The 19,916-nt window shown below is 47.7% G+C and overlaps 1 protein-coding gene across 8 annotated transcripts in view; it reads left to right on the forward strand.

The window, feature by feature from the left end:
- The window catches only part of BRD4 (bromodomain containing 4), a 277,955-nt gene that overhangs the window by 67,400 nt on the left and 190,639 nt on the right, over positions 1–19,916 (forward strand). For all 8 annotated transcript variants that reach the window (XM_030197185.1, XM_030197179.1, XM_030197181.1 and 5 more), the window contains exon 3: positions 10,084–10,221. In XM_030197185.1, the coding sequence (XP_030053045.1) occupies positions 10,084–10,221 (138 nt within the window). The remainder of the gene's footprint in view (positions 1–10,083; positions 10,222–19,916) is intronic.

Here is a 19,916-nt window from a genome sequence, read left to right on the forward strand (position 1 = left end):
ATCTCTCCTAGGGTGGGGAGCTTGGTCCCTTCAGGAATCGGGTCTTCAGATCAATCTCCTGGAGTTGCGAGCGATCTGGAATGCTCTAAAGGCTTTCAGAGATCGACTGTCCAATCAAATTATCCAAATTCAGACAGACAACCAGGTTGCCATGTACTATGTCAACAAGCAGGGGGGCACCGGATCTCGCCCCCTATGTCAGGAAGCCGTCCAGATGTGGCTTTGGGCCCGCCGTCATGGCATGTTTCTCCAGGCTACGTATCTGGCAGGCGTAAACAACAGTCTGGCCGACAGGTTGAGCAGGATAATGCAACCTTACGAGTGGTCTCTCAACAGGTCAGTTGTCCGCAAGATCTTCCGAGCATGGAGCACCCTCTCGGTGGATCTTTTTGCCACTCAGATCAATCAAAGTCCCTCATTGTTCCAGACTTCAGGCCCACGACAGGCTAACCTCAGATGCCTTTCTCCTACATTGGGGGTCAGACCTTCTGTATGCGTATTCTCCCATACCTCTAGTACGGAAGACTTTGCTGAAACTCAGGCAAGACCACGGAACCATGATTCTGATTGCTCCCTCCTGACCACGTCAGATTTGGTTCCCTCTTCTTCTGGAGTTAATCTCCAAAGAACCGCGGAGATTGGGGTGTTTTCCAACCCTCATCACTCAGAGCGAGGGGGCGCTTCTGCATCCCAACCTCCAGTCTCTGGCTCTCACGCCTGGATGTTGAGAGCGTAGATTTCACCTCGAGTGTATCTGAGGTTGTCTCCCGAGTCTTGCTTGCTTCCAGGAAAGATTCCACTAAGAGGTGTAACTCTTTCAAATGGAGGAGGTTTGCCGTCTGGTGTGACAGCAAGGCCCTAGATCCTCGCTCTTGTCCTACACAGACCCTGCTTGAATACCTCCATAAGACCAAGACCAACTCCATAACAGTCTATCCTAGTGCTATTAGTGCTTTTCATTATCGTGTGGAGGGTAAGCCTATCTCTGGACAGCCTTTAGTTGTTCGATTCATGAGAGGTTTTCTTTTGTCAAAGCCCCCTGTCAAATCTCTTACAGTGTAATGGGATCTCAATCGTTCTCACCCAGCTGATGAAAGCTCCTTTTGAGCCACTGAATACCTGCCATCTGAAGTACTTGACCTGGAAGGTCATTTTTTTGGTGGCTTTTACTTCATCTCGTAGTGTCAGTGAGCTTCAAGCCTTGGTAGCCCATGCTCTTTATACTAAATTTCATCATAACAGAGTAGTTTTCCGCACTCACCCTAAGTTCTTGCCAAAGGTGGTGTCAGAGTTCCATCTGAACCTGTCAATTGTCTTGCCAACGTTCTTTCCCCGTCCTCATACCCGCCCTGCTGAGTGTCAGTTGCATACATTGGACTGTAAACGAGCTTTGGCCTTCGATGTGGAGCGGAAAGCCCCTTCAGACAGTCCGCCCAAATGATTGTTTCTTTTGACCCCAACAGAAGGGGAGTGGCTGTCGGGAAACGCACCATTTCCAATTGGCTAGCAGATTACATTTCCTTCACTTACCCCCAAGCTAGGCTGACTCTTGATGGTCATGTCACTGCTCATAGTGTTAGAGCCATGGCAGCGTCAGTGGCCCACTTGAAGTCAGCCACTATAGAAGAGATTTGCAAGGATGCGATGTGGTCATCAGTCCACACATTCACATCTCATTACTGCCTTCAGCAGGATTGCCGACACAAAAGTCGGTTTGGGCAGTCGGTGCTGCAGAATCTGTTTGGGGTTTAGAATCCAACTCCACCTCCCTAGGCCAATTTTTATTCTGTTCCAGGCTGCACTCTTAGTTAGATGTTTCGTAGGTCAATCTTTGTTATGCCCTCGCCGTTGCGAGGCCCAATTGACCCTGTTTGTTGTTTTGAGTGAGCCTGGGGGCTAGGGATACCCCACATGTGAGAACAAGCAGCCTGCTTGTCATCGGAGAAAGCGAAGTTACTTACCTGTTGCAGGTATTCTTCGAGGACAGCAGGCTGATTGTTCTCAGCAACCTGCCCTCCTCCCCTTTGGAGTTGTTCCTTTCTTTGGTTTTGCTTCATAAGTTGACTGAAGCGGGACTCTCGCGTGATGGGTGGGAGGATGGCCGCGCATGCGTGGTGCGCACACCTACGCGCTCGAAGGCTTTTAGCAACCTTTGTTACTAGGAAGATTTTCTGGACCTGGAGCTGCCATGGACGTCACACATAGGGAGAACAGTCAGCCTGCTGTCCTCGGAGAATACCTGCTACAGGTAAGTAACTTTGCTTTTCGCCCTATTCTGGATCTCAAACAAGTAAACTGGGCTCTTCAGTGGCTCTGTTCCATATGGAGACTCTCAGGTCAGTTATCGTGGCTGTTTTATCAGGAGAGTTTCTCACAGCATTAGACCTTACAGAAGCATATCTTCACATTCCTACCCACCAAGCGCATCATCACTTCCGGTTCGCGTTACTGAGCAGACACTTTCACTTTTGTGCTGTGCCGTTCGGAATGGCGACAGGTCCATGAACCTTCACCAAGGTCATGGTGATGTTTGCAGCGGCAGGGCATCTTAGTGCATCCATGCCTGGATGGTTGGTTAATCCTAGAATAGTCATTTCAGGAGAGTTGTTGGGTGACAGTACTGGTTGTTCAGTTTTTGCACTCTCTAGGTTGGGTGATCAATCCTGTGAAGAGCCGTCACCAGTGCACCTTATTCTCAAGCTGCAACAGCAAGTCCGGGATCTCCGCTTTCAGTCAATGCCATGTTATGCGATTTTATCTTCCGGTTTTGGGATCTATGGCGGCAACAATAGAAGCAGTACAGTGGGCCAGGGCCCACATGGGAAGTGTCCAGACGGCACTCCTTTCCTGTTGGTCTCCCCAGACGGGCTCCCTGGGGGTCAGATTACCCTTGCCTTTGGTAGTGCGTCAGGATCTTCACTGGTTGCTTCGGAGTGGCAATTTGTTGAAGGGCCAGTTGCTGGATTCCCCTCAGTGGATAGAGGTGACCACAAATGCCAGTCTCCAAGGCTGTGGAGCCTTTTGCTTGGCTCACCCGGTGCAAGTCCTCTGGGTGGTAGTGGAGACAACTCGCTCCATCAACCTCTTAGAGACCAGAGACATTCGTCTTGCCCTGCTCCACTTTCAGGGTCTTCTGGAGAGCAAGGCGGTGCGAATCTTGTCGGACAGTTTGACGGCAGTGGCATACATCAATCGGGAGGGAGGTACCAGGAGTCGCATGTTGGCACAGGAGACCATGAAGATCATGCAGTGGGTGGAGATATACATACTGGATCTGTCTGCTTCCCGTGTAGCAGGTGTCCTTAATATACAAGCGGATTTTCTGAGTCGTCGATCCTGGGGATTGGTCTCTCAGCTCGCAGATTTTCGAACAGATAGTTCAGAAATGGGTCTTTTGGTGATGGATTTGATGGCAGCTCAACACTATACCAAGGACCAGTGTTTCTTCAGCCGCAGAAGAGTACATGGCTTGGATGCGCTGCGCCAGTGGCCAGCAGGCCTGATGTATGTCTTTTCTTCCTAACCATTGATAGGGAGAGTCTCTCAAATGATAGAGGCATGCGGCTATGGTGATTCTGGTAGCTCTAGATTGGCCAAGTCGGCCTTGGAGTGCAGATCTACAGTGCCTTCTCATAGAGGCCAGTCTTCAACTTCGGAAATGGGAGGTCTCTTGTCTCAATGCCCTGTGCTCATGCCAGACCAGCATAATTTTGTCTTAAAGCTTAGCTCTTGAGAGGGCTAGGTTGAAAAGGCGTAGCTACTCGGTGGAGGTCATAGGGACCATGCTTTGATCCCGCCGTTGTTCCACCTCTTTAGCCTATGTTTGGGTCTGGAGGATTTTTGAGGCCTGGTGTGATGAGCGAGGACTTGTCTCTTTGCAGGCTTCGATGCTTCAGGTTCTGGAGTTCCTATAGGGAGGCTTGGATAATGGATTGATGTTGGCTTCACTTAGAGTTCAGCTCGCAGCTTTGTCAGTTTTTCAGGAACGTGTCAAGAGCAAGTCCTTGGGTACTTATCCAGATATCCTTCGTTCTTTTAGGGGTGTCAGTGTGCTGGGTCCACCTCAACGTCTCTCCTTTCCTTCTTGGTATCTTTTAATCTGGTGCTTTCGGTGCTGGTTCGAGCTCCTTTTGAGTTGTTAGTTTCTGTTACTCTCAAGGACCTTACCTTGAAGGCAGTATTTCTTGTGGCTATTTTGTCGGCAAGGAGAGTATCTGAGTTGCAGGCTTTATCCTATATGATGCCCTTTTTGGAATTCTTCGCAGATCGCGTAGTCTTGAGACCAGTGCCCTCGTTTTTGTCAGCCTTTCATTTCAAACAGTCTCTGGTCCTGCCCGACCCTAGGTTCTTTCAGAGGAGTAGCGTTCACTACGTAGGCTGGATGTCCAACGGGTGTTGAAGGAATATATGCGGAGGATGGAGGATTTTCGTCGCTCAGATCCGCCTGTTTGTCCTCTTAGGTAGAGGTCGTAGAGGTTTCGTTGCATCTAAAACTACGCTAGTGAAATTGATCAAGGAGGAAATTTCTTCGCTGCTTACATTCTGCAGAACAGACCTGTTCCGGCAGAAATTAGGGCTCATTCTACTAGAGAACTGATGGCTTCATGGGCAGAGTGCTCATTGGTCACACCGTTGGATAATTTGCAAGGCGGCCACGTGGTCCTCTGCATTCCTTTGTTAAACGTTAGAGTAGATGTTCAAGCACATCGGAATGTGATTTTTGGCAAGCGTGTGTTGACAGCGGGGCTGTTGGGTAACCTCCCTTAATTGACTGCTTTGGTACTTCCCATCAGTTCAGCTGGTCCAGTCCAAAGGGACGCTAAGGAAAGAGAAATTAGGTCCTACCTGCTAATTTGCTTTCCTTTAGTCTCTCCGGACTGGCCCAGCGCCCACCCTATGCAGCTGCTTGTTGTTGTTTTGATTGCTGTTTCTATTGAGAAATGCTCAGATGACAAAAAAGAACAGAGTTTTGTTAATACACAAAGCTCCTTTCATTGCCTTATTGCGTTAGTCACTAGCCAGCATGCTGCTACCTATTTGTGTACAACCCAGCGGAGCACAGATGGTCCGTCCTTTCTTTTGCTTTGTTATGGATATACTGAGAATTGAGAGGGCTGGGCTCTAATTGGCTCTCTTAAGAAACATTGTTTTCTGTCTCCACCTCCTGGAAGGCGTGCACAACCCATCAGTTCAGCTGGGCCAGTCTGGAGGGACTAAAGGAAAGCAAATTAGCAGGTAGTATCTAATTTCTCCTTTCCACTGGCATAAGGGACTTCATAAAAAGAGGTGAGAACCAGCTCATCTCATTCATGGGTATGTCCCTTATTCTTATAGCCATAACTTTAAAGTCTGGACAATTGGCCAGTCACAAGCACATTGCAGGAGGGAGCAACAGAATCAATGCACCTAAATATTCGGGTGATGAAGCTACTAGGGTGCGTGATAAACAACCCCAAGTCCCACCTTCTCCTGATTCGGCAATTGGAATACATAGGAACCTTGCTCGATACATTGCTGGCTAAGGCTTTTCTTCTACAAGTGAGAGCAGAGACCTTGACGACACTCGCCTCACAGGTCCAAAGCAGCAAGCAGGTCATAGATCAGCAAATGTTGATATTAATGAGCAAACACCCACAGAAGGTGAGCTCTCCACAAGGAAACCAACGATAGGCAAAATACACAGTGGATCCAAAAAAGTCCTCTCACAATGAGTGTCTTCCTGAACAAGGTCTTTATTGACAATAGCAAACTTGACCCGACACGTGACGTGTTTCGGCCGTGCGGCCTGCGTCAGGGGTCTATAAAATAATATACATAAATGCATAAAAAATTCAAATATATATTAAAAACATACATAAAAACATGAACATACACATGAACAAATTTATATGTTTAACAACATCAGAATGAAAGATTAATCATAAAAAGAATATGGAAATATAAATATAAATCAATAAGAAAATAAAATAAATTTATCCACATGAAAATAAAAGAGGACAGAAAAGTAAACTACAATGCATAACATTAGATGATATCAAAAATGAAGAACATACCTAGTGTTTTTGTAGAGAACAATGCCTTGTAGATCAAGTAAAGAAATGGCACTAGAATAGCTAAAAACGATATCTATAATAAATGTGTAGAACAATGAAATAAATAAATACATATTGTACATTCAATCATATACAGTGGGGGAAATAAGTATTTGATCCCTTGCTGATTTTGTAAGTTTGCCCACTGACAAAGACATGAGCAGCCCATAATTGAAGGGTAGGTTATTGGTAACAGTGAGAGATAGCACATCACAAATTAAATCCGGAAAATCACATTGTGGAAAGTATATGAATTTATTTGCATTCTGCAGAGGGAAATAAGTATTTAATCCCTCTGGCAAACAAGACCTAATACTAGGTGGCAAAACCCTTGTTGGCAAGCACAGCGGTCAGACGTCTTCTGTAGTTGATGATGAGGTTTGCACACATGTCAGGAGGAATTTTGGTCCACTCCTCTTTGCAGATCATCTCTAAATCATTAAGAGTTCTGGGCTGTCGCTTGGCAACTCGCAGCTTCAGCTCCCTCCATAAGTTTTCAATGGGATTAAGGTCTGGTGACTGGCTAGGCCACTCCATGACCCTAATGTGCTTCTTCCTGAGCCACTCCTTTGTTGCCTTGGCTGTATGTTTTGGGTCATTGTCGTGCTGGAAGACCCAGCCACGACCCATTTTTAAGGCCCTGGCGGAGGGAAGGAGGTTGTCACTCAGAATTGTACGGTACATGGCCCCATCCATTCTCCCATTGATGCGGTGAAGTAGTCCTGTGCCCTTAGCAGAGAAACACCCCCAAAACATAACATTTCCACCTCCATGCTTGACAGTGGGGACGGTGTTCTTTGGGTCATAGGCAGCATTTCTCTTCCTCCAAACACGGCGAGTTGAGTTCATGCCAAAGAGCTCAATTTTTGTCTCATCTGACCACAGCACCTTCTCCCAATCACTCTCGGCATCATCCAGGTGTTCACTGGCAAACTTCAGACGGGCCGTCACATGTGCCTTCCGGAGCAGGGGGACCTTGCGGGCACTGCAGGATTGCAATCCGTTATGTCGTAATGTGTTACCAATGGTTTTCGTGGTGACAGTGGTCCCAGCTGCCTTGAGATCATTGACAAGTTCCCCCCTTGTAGTTGTAGGCTGATTTCTAACCTTCCTCATGATCAAGGATACCCCACGAGGTGAGATTTTGCGTGGAGCCCCAGATCTTTGTCGATTGACAGTCATTTTGTACTTCTTCCATTTTCTTACTATGGCACCAACAGTTGTCTCCTTCTCGCCCAGCGTCTTACTGATGGTTTTGTAGCCCATTCCAGCCTTGTGCAGGTGTATGATCTTGTCCCTGACATCCTTAGACAGCTCCTTGCTCTTGGCCATTTTGTAGAGGTTAGAGTCTGACTGATTCACTGAGTCTGTGGACAGGTGTCTTTCATACAGGTGACCATTGCCGACAGCTGTCTGTCATGCAGGTAACGAGTTGATTTGGAGCATCTACCTGGTCTGTAGGGGCCAGATCTCTTACTGGTTGGTGGGGGATCAAATACTTATTTCCCTCTGCAGAATGCAAATAAATTCATATACTTTCCACAATGTGATTTTCCGGATTTAATTTGTGATGTGCTATCTCTCACTGTTACCAATAACCTACCCTTCAATTATGGGCTGCTCATGTCTTTGTCAGTGGGCAAACTTACAAAATCAGCAAGGGATCAAATACTTATTTCCCCCACTGTATAAACAAAATAAATCAATAATAATAGAATGACAAGAATGATAGTAGCAGAGAACAGAAGTATGGACAGGGATCCCAAGACAAAAGTGGCACATGAGATGATAACTAGAAAAAATAATAATGGTGAACACATACATGAAAAATGACAAATCAAAAAAATGTTAAATCAAAAAAATATATAATAAAAAAGGATGAAAGATCAAAAAAAATATATATAATTAGTAAAAAATGAGAATGCAGATGAAATTAAAATATGGCAAAACTGTGGTGATACGCACAAAAAACTATATAATTGTGATGCGGCATCATGCTGAGAGTTATCTAAATATAGATGAATAAAGCAACAAAAAAAATACTTGAAATGATGATGAAGTATAAAGGTAGCGATGAAACTCAAATTGGAATGAAAAAAGTAGCATATACTGAAAAAACAAGATCTCACGTTAAACTGCAGGAGAAACAAAACACAACGTAAGAGGAATAACCTATATGTCATATATATTGGGCTTTGCAGATATGCAGTTGATAAGTGCAAAAAAATTATTGTTGGAACGATGGAAATTATATGAAAAATAACTGGAAATATGCCATAGTATGAGCTGCTGCACCAGACGACATGGCTATCAGTATTGCAGAAATAAAATAAAATGAAATGGAATAAAACGAAATGAAACGTGGCCTTGGGAGCACCAATAGAAATGCTAGGTGTTGGAAAACGCGCTTAGTGTGGAGGCAAAATACCTTCATGAAATCATCGCTAATTATATAAAGACGCAATGAAAGCTAATTGAACCAAAGGCAAAAAAGACAAAAATTGTGAAAATACTCACCATTGTTGAAAAAACGCTGTGCAGCTATGTCATACACAATTATAAATAAAACTTAAAAGCCACCGGAATAGAGATGAAAACCGGAAGTGGAGATAACATCGCTTACACGGGAGGAAATGAGCCACATGGGATTAACAATACATGTCAGGCCCACTGGACCCTAGCTTCCCAGTGATCTCAGGCGGCTGGGAATCTAGCAGATGTAATCTGGATTCCTCAAGAGTTGATCCATGCCCTTCTTTGGTAGACAATTCAGACAGATATAACTGAGAGACTACCATTCCAAATTCCACCGCCTCAGAAGGCATTGACGGTGCATCCAGCTTGGGATGGGGAGTTCATGTAGATGGGCTTCACACCCAGGGTACTTAGTCTGCTCAGGAAACTACCATATCAAATTCTTCAAGGTCTGGGCCATTTGGGATGCTCTAAAGGCTACAGAACCAAATTATTTTCATTCAAATGCACAACCAGGTTGCAGTGTTCTATATGTACAAGCAAGGGGTATGGGATCCTACCCCTTGTGTCAGGAGGCATCAGGAAAGTGGTCTGAGCACGTACCTTGCAGGAAAGGACAATGGCTTGATGGATAGACTGAGCAGAATTTTGCCAACTGCACAAGTGGTCTCTCAACATGGGCTTATCCGCAAGATCTTCCGAGAGTGGGGCACCCCCTCTCTGGGTCTTTTTGCCACTTTTCTTAATAACAAAGTCCCCCGGTTCTGTTCCAGGCTCAGATCACATGGCAGACTAGTGTCAGATGCCTTTCTCCTACATTGAGGGGGAGGGTCTTCTGTATGCATATCCTCCAGTACCTCTCATAGAGAAGACTTTGCTGAAACTTGGTCAAGACCAGGAAAGTATGATCCTAATTGCCCCTTATTGGTCGAGGCATATCTGGAGTTATCCTCCGAAAATCCATGGTCAGCATCCACACCCGGGCTCTGTTGGATGACATCACCCAGTTGTGAGAATACTTGGCCTGCTGACCTCGGAGAATACCTGCTATATAGGTGAGTAATTTTGTTCTCCTTTAAGTTGTTTCTGGGTTTTGAGACCACTGCAACACGAGTTCCCCTGATGAAGGCTGCTTACTGAAACGGGCTGCTGTTGGGTCCTGCGCAGGATATCAGAGTATAAAATTGTAAGAGTTGTCAGGACTTGCAAGGAATAAATTATCACAAATACAGTAGACCTCGGGACAAATTTTGTTCAGCAGAAAGGTACATCATACTTTTCATAAGAATTTTTTTTTTAATACAAAACCTTTTTTGAGAAGTGGTGGGTCATTTTGATAACTGTGGTGTGAAAAAATTTCTGTATGATGGATTTTATAGCTAACTGCCTTTTATTTTGTGCATACATGGCCACAACCTGTAAAGATCTGACTTAGCAGAATTAAAATTTGTCAAAAATAAAATGATGGGAGTACAAGACTATCCCTGATTTACCTTTTCCCTGCTTTTCTCCATAGGATTATTATAAGATCATTAAAACCCCAATGGACATGGGAACAATTAAGAAACGCTTGGAAAACAACTACTACTGGAATGCCCAAGAATGTATCCAGGACTTTAACACAATGTTTACAAACTGCTATATTTACAACAAGGTATGGTCTTGGGTGCTGCTCAGTCCTATACTGGAAGGTCTTCTGTTGGCACAAATGTAGGCAATGCGCAGCAGGAATGTGGATGTGAAGGGGATGCCACTATTTATTTACTTATGACAATTGTATCCCACAATTAACAAATCCAAGTTTCGTAAGTTATAAAGACAAAAATTTAACATGAATGCAATGTAATAATAGAATGCAAAAATCAACAGAAATAGTACATCTTAAAGATTGAATAGTGAATTAGTTGCTTTTGTCAATGAGAGATGATCTTAAGTAAGTTTTTAGCAATTTGCAAAATATGAAATTATGAAGTTGTATGGCATAATCACTTAGGAAGGGCGTTCCATCTCTTATGATTAAACAACTTTTTGACAGAACCTGGTAGATCCTTTGACTTTACAACTGTATCTATTCAGTGCCACACAGCTTTGGGTGGGAAAAATATTTTAAGAAAGTTACCCCCCCCCCCCCCCACCCAAAAAAACAAAACAAAAATTAAGGCACTTGAATGGGCTGATTAAAACAACCAAGGAGGTTAGATTGATAACAGGAGACGGCATGATGTCAAAAAGTTGAAGCTGGCTCAGCCACGTCTCTCCCACACAGCTGTCATCCCCGTTCACCCAAAACAAAGTTATCTGCTGCTGCATCCACGTTGTTATTCTGTATTGTTGGTAGCATTTTTTAAAATCTCTATTATATTTTCAAACATGCTGGCTTGTGCAGCATACGGATGTACACAGAGGGAGTATCTGTTAGAGTACTAATTTGTTCTAAATCGTATTCAGTGTGTCATTTGGAGGGGCTGGTTATAGGGACACCCTGGCAGACCTTGTATTCGTGCAGTAAAGGCCCACCAAAACGGACATTATGTTTTGAGAATCAGGTGCTCAATTTTCAAAGTTTCTATTCCTTAATTAGGTTGAAAACTAGGAGCATTTAACATCCTCCCCCCCCCCCCCCCCCCCCCCCCCCGTGCGTACATCAAAAGAAAAAGTTATGTGGGAACTTGCTCTTTTTGTTTTGTGGAATGCAGTGGTATATTATAAAAATGCACTTAATTTTTTTTACTACTACTATTTCAATAATGAGGGAAGAGCTTCATCTTCATGCAGAAGTTCTGTCTGTCCAAAGTCAGTCTAAATGTGCCAACATTGTCCAGCTCTGTTGTATATATTTATTTCCATAGCGTCCCACAGATCAATTCAGAGACTACTACTACTACTACTTAACATTTCTAAAGCACTACTAGGGTTACGCAGCGCTGTACAATTTAACATAGAAGGACAGTCCCTGCTCAACGAGCTTACAATCTAAAAGACAAGTGTACAGACAAAGTGGGGCTGTCTAGATTTCCAAAAGGTTAGGTGCCGAAGGCAGCATTGAAGAGGTGAGCTTTGCGCAAAGATTTGAAGATGGGTAGGGAGGGGGCTTGGCGTAGTGAGACGAGTGGTTATGTCCCCCTACCAGCAGGTGGAGATAGAGAGAACTTCAGTCTTACTATATGTAGACATGTGCAGCCAGCTTACTCTCAGTTATCTCTCTGTCATCATCAGCAGATGAATCCATTACAAATGGGTTGTGTCCACCTACCAGCAGGGGGAGATAGAAAATACTGAAAACCATAGTGCCTCTAGGACGGCTAGATCCATCTGCCTCTCAGTATTTCTCTATCTCCCAGCAGGGTTGGACGCAGCTTGTTCAGCTCCTTGAAGATTCTGCCTGGGGTGGCTCCTGTGCTTTTGCCAGTTGTAGCAGGGGTGTTGTGGCTAAGTGGAGCCCACTTTAAAGGCACATAGGTTCGCCCTTTCTCTGCCTTACCCTTCCCCCTGTGTGGATGCAGGCATATAGGTTCGCCCTTTCCCTGCCTTTCCCACCCTCTTCTGCCTCCGGAGTACCTCTGTAGCTGTTTGCCTCCAACTTTCCTCACAGCGTTTAAAAAAAAAAAAAAATCACGCTTTGACAGCGCTGCTATTTCTGAGGCTTTTCCTGACTGTGCAGCGTGACCGGAGCTCGTGGACTCGATCCTTTAAGGTAAGAGCGGTACTCAGCTCCTCCGGGAGGGCCCGCGGACGGCGTTCCGATCGGGGTGATTTTGGTGCGAAGCCGCCATTTTGAATTTTATTCTGCCGTTTTTTGGCGATGGCTGCTGAAGGACTTAAGCGCTGTTCCCATTGTGGCAAGCACAGATCAGCAGCGGGGCTCTGTAAAACGTGCTGTTTAGACGGTAGAGCCAGTACGAGCATGGCGAGCGATGATTCTTCCCGCTCATTGGAGCTGACAGCGGGCGCCATCTTGGAAGTGCCGCATGGCTCGACCCCCGCGGTTGCAGAGGAGTCTGAGAGCAGAGTCGGGTCGAGGCTACCAGAGGAGCTCCATTCCCCGTGGCTCCTAATTCGGAGACGGGAGGTCAGGGTGAGTTTTTCTCCCTCGAATTTGTTCCTATTTGACATAAAGCCTTCATGCTGAAAAGAGCTCTACCACAGGTGTCTGACACTGCGTTGCTACCTAGTTTCCCTCCGACTGATGATGGCCCGGGGCTGATGCCAGACGTGGATGCCCCTGAGCGTTGGATGCATGCTAAGCATAGACGGGTAAATTCCCTGTCGGAGAGTGGTGCCTCCCCCCTTTTCCCCCCCGTGGTCGGGCTGTGGGGACTCTGAGGGATCTGGCAGGCCTTCGTGGTCTGAAGAGCCAGAGGAAGGAGGCGGTTTGCCACTGGATCTGGATGATCCCACTGCAGTTCGGATTTTCCACCGCGATGAGCTGCCAGCACTTATCTCTGATGCCTTACAGGCTCTCTCTATTGTTGACCCTGTTCAAGGCGAGGCCTCCTCTGGCAATCCGAGGATGGCGAGTACTAAGAAGCCTGCTCGTGCCTTTCCTTTGCATGACTCCATCCAAGAGCTTATTTCTGCTCAATGGGCTGACACCGAGGGGCCCTTGAAAGTGGCCAGGGCGATGGGGCATCTTTACCCTCTGAGTGAGGAGCACTTGGCCCATTTTGGGATGCCTAAAGTGGATGCCTTAGTCACGGCGGTGACAAAAAAAACCACCCTCCCAGTAGAGGGAGGGGTCGCCCTGAAGGACATTCAGGACCGGCGGCTGGAATCCACGCTAAAACGGTCCTTTCAGATTTCAGGCCTATCCTTAAGAGCGTCTGTTTGCAGTTCTTATGCTGCTCGAGCCTGCCTCTCTTGGTTACAACAGGCAGTGGAACAGCCCGTGGATGGTGCGGAGTCCCTCGCTGAGGTTGCACCGCGCATGGAGTCAGCCTTGTCATTTTTAGCTGACGCCTTCTACGATCTGATCAGAACTTCGGCTAAACAGATGTCTGTGGCTGTGTCCGCCCGCCGCCTTCTATGGCTACGGCATTGGGCGGCTGACATGGCCTCTAAGCAAAGGCTGGTGAAGTTGCCCTTTCGGGGCCTTCTGTTATTTGGAGAAGATTGTAAAAGACCTGGGGGATGCTAAACCCCAGTGGTTACCTGAGGATAGGCCGAGGCCGCCTTCCAAGGGTCAAGTGGTTCCCTCCTCCAGTCATCGCTTCCGTGAAGCTAGAAGGTATCGCTCGGGGCGCTCTGCTGGATTTACTCAACGTGCCCTCTTTCAGCAGAGAAACTCCTTTCGCTCGGACAAACGCTCCACAAGTGCATGCTCAAGGCCAGGAGTTCAGGGCCGTCCTCCACAATGATGGGACGCCGGTCCACTCCTCCTTTGCAGCTGTAGGAGGACGCCTTTCCCTCTTTCTCGAGGAGTGGACCAAGATTACCTCAGATCAGTGGGTCCTGGACCTGATCAGAGAAGGTTACCAATTGGAATTCGGTGCCCCGGTGAAAGACTTGTTTGTGGAGTCCCGATGCGGTACTGCTGTCAAACGGGCGGCGGTAGAGGAGACCTTACAAGTCTTGTTGCACCTTGGAGCGGTGATCCCTGTGCCTCCCGCGGAACACGCCTGTGGTCGTTACTCCATTTATTTTGTGGTGCCGTGAAAAGGCAGATCTTTTCGGCCCAGTCTCGACTTACAAAAAGTCAACGAGTCAGTAAGAGTGCGACATTGTCACATGGAAACCCTGCGCTCTTTCATTGCGGCGGTACAGCCAGGAGAATTTCTCACATCTCTGGACCTAAAAGAAGCTTACTTGCACATTTCTATATGGCCCCCGCACCAACGGTTCCTCCGGTTTGTGGTGTAGGGAAATCATTTCCAGTTTCAGGTCTTGCCTTTTGGCCTCGCCACAGCCCCCCCGAACCTTTTCCAAAGTAATGGTGATAGAATAGTGGTAGTAGCTGCTTTTCTCAGGCGAGAGGGTATCCGGGTTCACCCGTACCTCGACGACTGGCTCAACAAAGCAGACTCTGCAGAAGAGATTGGTCATGTAACAGCCAAAGTGGTCTCAGTACTGCAATCTCTGGGCTGGGTCGTCAATATACCCAAAAGTCACCTGACCCCCTCTCAATCTCTAGAATATTTGGGGGTCCGGTTTGACATGGCCTCGGGGTTTGTCTTCTACCCAACCAAAGGCGATGCAAGCTTCAGAATCAGGTCCGTCTGCTCCTGAGGATGCCTCACCCGCGAGCTTGGGACTTTATCCAGCTGTTGGGGTCGATGACAGCCACCTTCGAAGTGGTGCCATGGGCGAGAGTGCACATGAGACCTCTGCAGATTGCCCTGCTTCAACGATGGTCTCCTATGTCCCAGGATTATCAACGCAGACTCACATGGTTCCCTGCGGCCCGACTCAGTATGGAGTGGTGGCTCTCAGGCAGCATGCTGCGGCGAGGAATGCCACTAGCGCTTCCCGATTGGTGCCTGGTGGTAACGGATGCCAGCCTGAAGGGCTGGGGAGCACATTTCCAGGGAAGCTATGCCCAGAGTCTGTGGACACCCGAGGAAACGGGGTGATCCATCAATCACTTGGAACTGAGATCAATATTCCAGGCTCTTTTGGCCTTTCACAAGACTCTGGAGGGACTGGCTGTCAGACTTCTGTCGGACAACACGACAGCAGTGGCCTACATAAATCGACAAGGCGGCCGCTCAGATATGCCACATCAGCAGCTCACATAGCAGATCAGAGCAACATGCAAGCCGACTTTCTAAGCAGGTATCAAATCGACCCTGCGGAGTGGGAACTGGCAGACGGAAGTGTTCCTTGAGATCTGTGCCAAATGGATAACACCCATAGCAGATCTTATGGCCTCAAGCACAAATGCCAAAGTCCCGTCCTTTTTCAGCAGACGGAGAGTTCATTGCTCGGTGGGGTTGGATGCCTTGGCTCAACCCTGGCCCCCAGGCCTCCTGTATGTGTTCCCTCCTTGGCCCTTAATAGGGCGACGACTCCTGCGAATTCGGCTGCATCAAGGAGTGGTGATCCTCATTGCCCCAGATTGGCCCAGGCGGCCGTGGTATGCGGACCTCCGGCGGATGCTGGTGGAGGCTCCCTTTCCTTTGCCTCTGGTACTGAACCTGTTGACGCAGGGCCCGGTGACCATGGAAGATCCATGCCGCTTTGGTCTTACGGCATGGCTATTGAGAGGGCACATTTGAGAGACAAGGGCTATTCTAACAAGGTCATCTCCACCCTCTTGCATGCCCGCAAGCGTTCCACTTCTGTTGCCTATGCTCGGATCTGGTGCTAGTCTGAGGCTTGGTGTGTTTCTAAAGCGATCACACTCATGCGGGCTTCTGTCTCGCCGATACTTGACTTTTTGCAGGATGGTGTACAAAAAGGCTTGACCTATAATTCCCTGCGTGTTCAGGTGCCAGCGTTGGCATGTTTTCGGGGGAAGGTCTCGGGCCGCTCCCTGGCTGCGCATCAGGACATTGCACGGTTTCTTAGAGGGGTGCTTCGGCTCTGGCCTCCCGTGCGGGCCCCTTGTCCAGCTTGGAACCTGGGACTAGTATTAAAGGCTCTTCAGTGTTCCCCTTCGAGCCGCTGAGGTGAGCTTCAGAGAAGGATGTGTCTCTAAAGACAGTCTTTTGGGTGGCAATTACATCGGCGAGACGGGTGTCTGAGCTCCAGGCGCTGTCCTGTCAAGACCCATTTCTGCAGTTCTCAGAGTCCGGAGTAACGGAGTACTGTGCCTTCCGTCCTGCCTAAGGTGGTTTCAGCGTTTCACCTAAACCAGCCTATTTATCTGTCCTTTACTAGGGAAGAGTTTCCGGAATCTTTTGGGCAGTTGCACCTTCTGGATGTGCGTAGGGCTCTGTTGCAGTATCTGCAGAAGTCTAATGCTTTCAGGACCTCTGATCACCTTTTTGTATTGTTGTCAGGTCCTCGCAGAGGGTCTCCAGCGTCTAAAGCCCACTATAGCCCGTTGCCTTAAGGAAGCTATTTTTTCTGCATATCTGCTATCTGGCCAGCCTCCGCCTGACGCCTTTAAGGCACATTCCACAAGAGCGATTTCTTCTTCTTGGACTGAGACAGGAGCACTCTTCTCTTCAAGAGATATGTAGTGCAGCTACTTGGGCTTCTAAGCTCTCTTTTGCCCGTCATTACAGGCTGGATGTCGCTGCCAGGAGGGACGCGCTTTTTGGAGCACCAGTGCTTGCACGTGGTGTTGCTTGTTCCCGCCCTATCTAGGGATTGCTTTAATACATCCCATTCGTAATGGATTCATCTGCTGCTGATGACAAGGAAGGGCAAATTAGGTTTTAACCTTGGTAATTTTCTTTCCTTTAGTCACAGCAGATGAATCCATGATCCCTCCCTGATTGACTCTGTTTTGTGTTCAGTTTTTCCTGCAGACATGTTCCCTCATTGGGAGAAGTTGGAAAACAGTCTTCAGGATTTCTGTTTTGTTACAGGAGGTTGAGTTAGTCCCTCCTTTGTGTTATTGCTCCTGTTCTGGGGCGTTCGTTCGCAGTGAGGAAAGTTCATGTTATGCTACTTTGCGGTTTAACACTGCTTTGGAAGCTTCAAAATACTGCAGTTGAAATATGGGGTTGCAAGCCAGCATTTATTAAGCTAAGTTTATGCATGCTATGCTGTAGCTTGAAAAATTTTGTTACTCAGTTTTTCTTACAATTTGTGCTCTAATATGGGCAGTTTTGATTGAAAAGAGGAGGAAAAGTTTACCCCATGAAAGAAATTAGGTCACGGACACAAAGTCTTTTGTAGGTAATAGTTTTCATTCTATACAACCCTTTGGATTGTGTTTGGCTGTTTTTCAGTTCTTTGCAGTATTAGATTATTTGATTGGGATTAACAGCCCATACTGTTTCTTTCATCATAAGGTACACCTGGTGGTGCCAAGTCCCTCCCCTACTCCTTCCCTGTTGCCAAGCTTGGTGGCATTCCTTGGCACTACGCTTCTGATGCTCCCTGCAACTCCTGCCTTAAAAAAAAAAAAAAAAGAACACACAACCTAAAGTAGTCATGGCTTTTCAGTTCTTGGTTGGACACAACAGCGGTTGATATTTCCTTCCTTTGGACTCTGTTTTCTACTCGGTGAGTGTCATTTTATTTCTTTACCGTTCGTAGCGGCAAGGGAACGTTATTCAGTGTTGTTGGCTTTGCAGGGCTCTGGGCACAGCTGTGTTTTATTTTTCTGTTTGGTCACTGGCAGGGAGATCATTATTAGTGCTCCGTTGGGATTGCTAGACTGCACTGCAGTTTTGATTGGATCTCGCCGTCGCAGACGCCATCTTGTGCTGGGGCTTACCATTTAGCACGCCACTTTCAAGCACCATGCGGTTTTGCGGTTCCTATCCTCGGGAGCGCGCTCTGAGTACTATCCGAGGTGATCGGGGCGGTAGGGCCTTGTACCGACCCGACTTCTTCTCGTTGACTGATTCCGGCGAGGGGGGGAGAGGAACTTTGTTCTACCCCATGTATTTTTTAATGCCTGCTGTCTTCCGCTGTGTGACAGTCGCGATGAGAGATTTTCTAGGACGGAACCTCGTTTTCCTCACGGGACGGCTTGCATCTCTCATAATTTAGCTGGTGCCTTTTTTTTTTTGTTTGTTTCCTGATTTAGACAGCATTGTTTAGCAGCAAGAGAAGGTTATTGAATGTTATTTTTCGACTGTCTGGGTTTGCCTGAACTAGGCTGTTTGGTATCGTGCAGGTTCCCGGCCCTTACAGTGTGGTATAGGTGGAACCTCTCCTGTGTGCTAGAGGGGCTGATAATGTTAGTTGCATGTTATTTGTAGGGGGTGAGGTTTTATTTCCCTCAGGTTCCCTCCCTGGCTAGCTTTGCCAGTGCGGATAGCATATTTACCTATATGTGCATAGTTAGTGCCATTCTGGGACAGCCATAGTCTTCTAGCCCAGTCTTCGGTTTTCAGCTTTTCAGGTCTGGCCTATGCTAGGAAGACCAGGGTTTTGGCTGCAGCTAGGCTGTCCTCTCGGAGCTCTCTTGGGTGCCATGGTATTTATGTCTCTAGAGGCTGACATGGACACATCTGCTTTCTCAGCTTTCATAACTGTTCCTGCTTTTTTTCTATAAGCGTTGATTATTTTCCTTATTTGGATGTTGTTAGGCCTCTAGAAATGGAGGCCTGCTCCATCTCCAGACACCGAGCCCTACTAGGTCTCAGATTTTTCCGTAGGTGTCCTGTGTCTGCAGTAGGCAGATTTTTGGTGACCTGGGTGTTTGCCGCTCTTCCTTGCTTAGGACCTGATTGGGCAGGCCTTGGGCTAGTTTCCCGATGCTGTCCTTTGCCAGCATTTTGGTAGGCGGCATCTTGCAGTTTTCTTCTGTGCTGCAGACTACTTCCGGCTTCATGGCCGTTCTGACATTCTTTGTTTACACCTTTAGGGGTGTTCTGGTAGATGGCACAGGGGAGCTGGGTGTCTGGATGGCAAGGGGGGTTTTGTTCTCCACTCTGTGCCCCAGGCTGCTAGCTATGGTCAGTCTTGGAAAGTGCAGACTTGTTCCATTTTGGATCTTGTGCCATGTGTAGTCTTGGACATTCGCTACTTGCCCCTTCTGGGGGTGTTGGCCCTTGGGTGCGTCGGGCTCTTCGCCTGTCTTCCAGCGTTGGCCCAGTTTTATTAGAACTGAGCAACTGGTGGTATTTGCTCTATGGTCCTGGTATTCGGATCCTTCTGGGTATGGCTCTTCTGGCTCTGTCTCTGGTTGACGAGCCTGGTTGTGGCTCGGGGGTCCTGGTTCAGGGCATTCCACATGGTGGCGGCGTGGACGTAGACAGTGATATGTGAGAGACATTGAAGCTTACTCCAGCGGAGGCTGTAGTCTGGCTCCAGCTGACACCGTAGAACCTTGCTCCGGCGGAGGGCATCGGGTCGTTGTCCGACTGAGGTCGTCGGGTCGTTATCCATCTGATCGAGCCTGACTCAGGCTGTCAAGCCTGGCTCCGGCTGAGGCCATCGGGCCTGGCTTCAGGCTGAGACTGTCGTTTTTAGCTGTCAATGAACATTGAGTCTCGTTTCTCTTGAGACCATCTGGCCTTGGCCCGGCTCTGGTTGAGACTTGCTGCAGCAGTCAGGTCTTGCTCTGACTGCGGATGTGGAGCCTTTTTCTGGCGGCGGCGGTAGAACTGTTACGTCCCTCATCTGATGTGTGGGCCGCATGGGCAGCTCAGCGGTCACGCTCGTAGTAGCGGTGGTCGGCCATGGGCGGTCCAGTTCCGGTGGCCGGCCATGGCAGCAGTCATGTCAGTCAGGGTCTTCCCGGCCTGGTAGGCCGGCCATTTTGATTCAGCCTGGTGGCCGGCCACG

This window comes from Microcaecilia unicolor, chromosome 3, assembly GCF_901765095.1.
Source record: "Microcaecilia unicolor chromosome 3, aMicUni1.1, whole genome shotgun sequence".
NCBI classification, from domain to species: domain Eukaryota; kingdom Metazoa; phylum Chordata; class Amphibia; order Gymnophiona; family Siphonopidae; genus Microcaecilia; species Microcaecilia unicolor.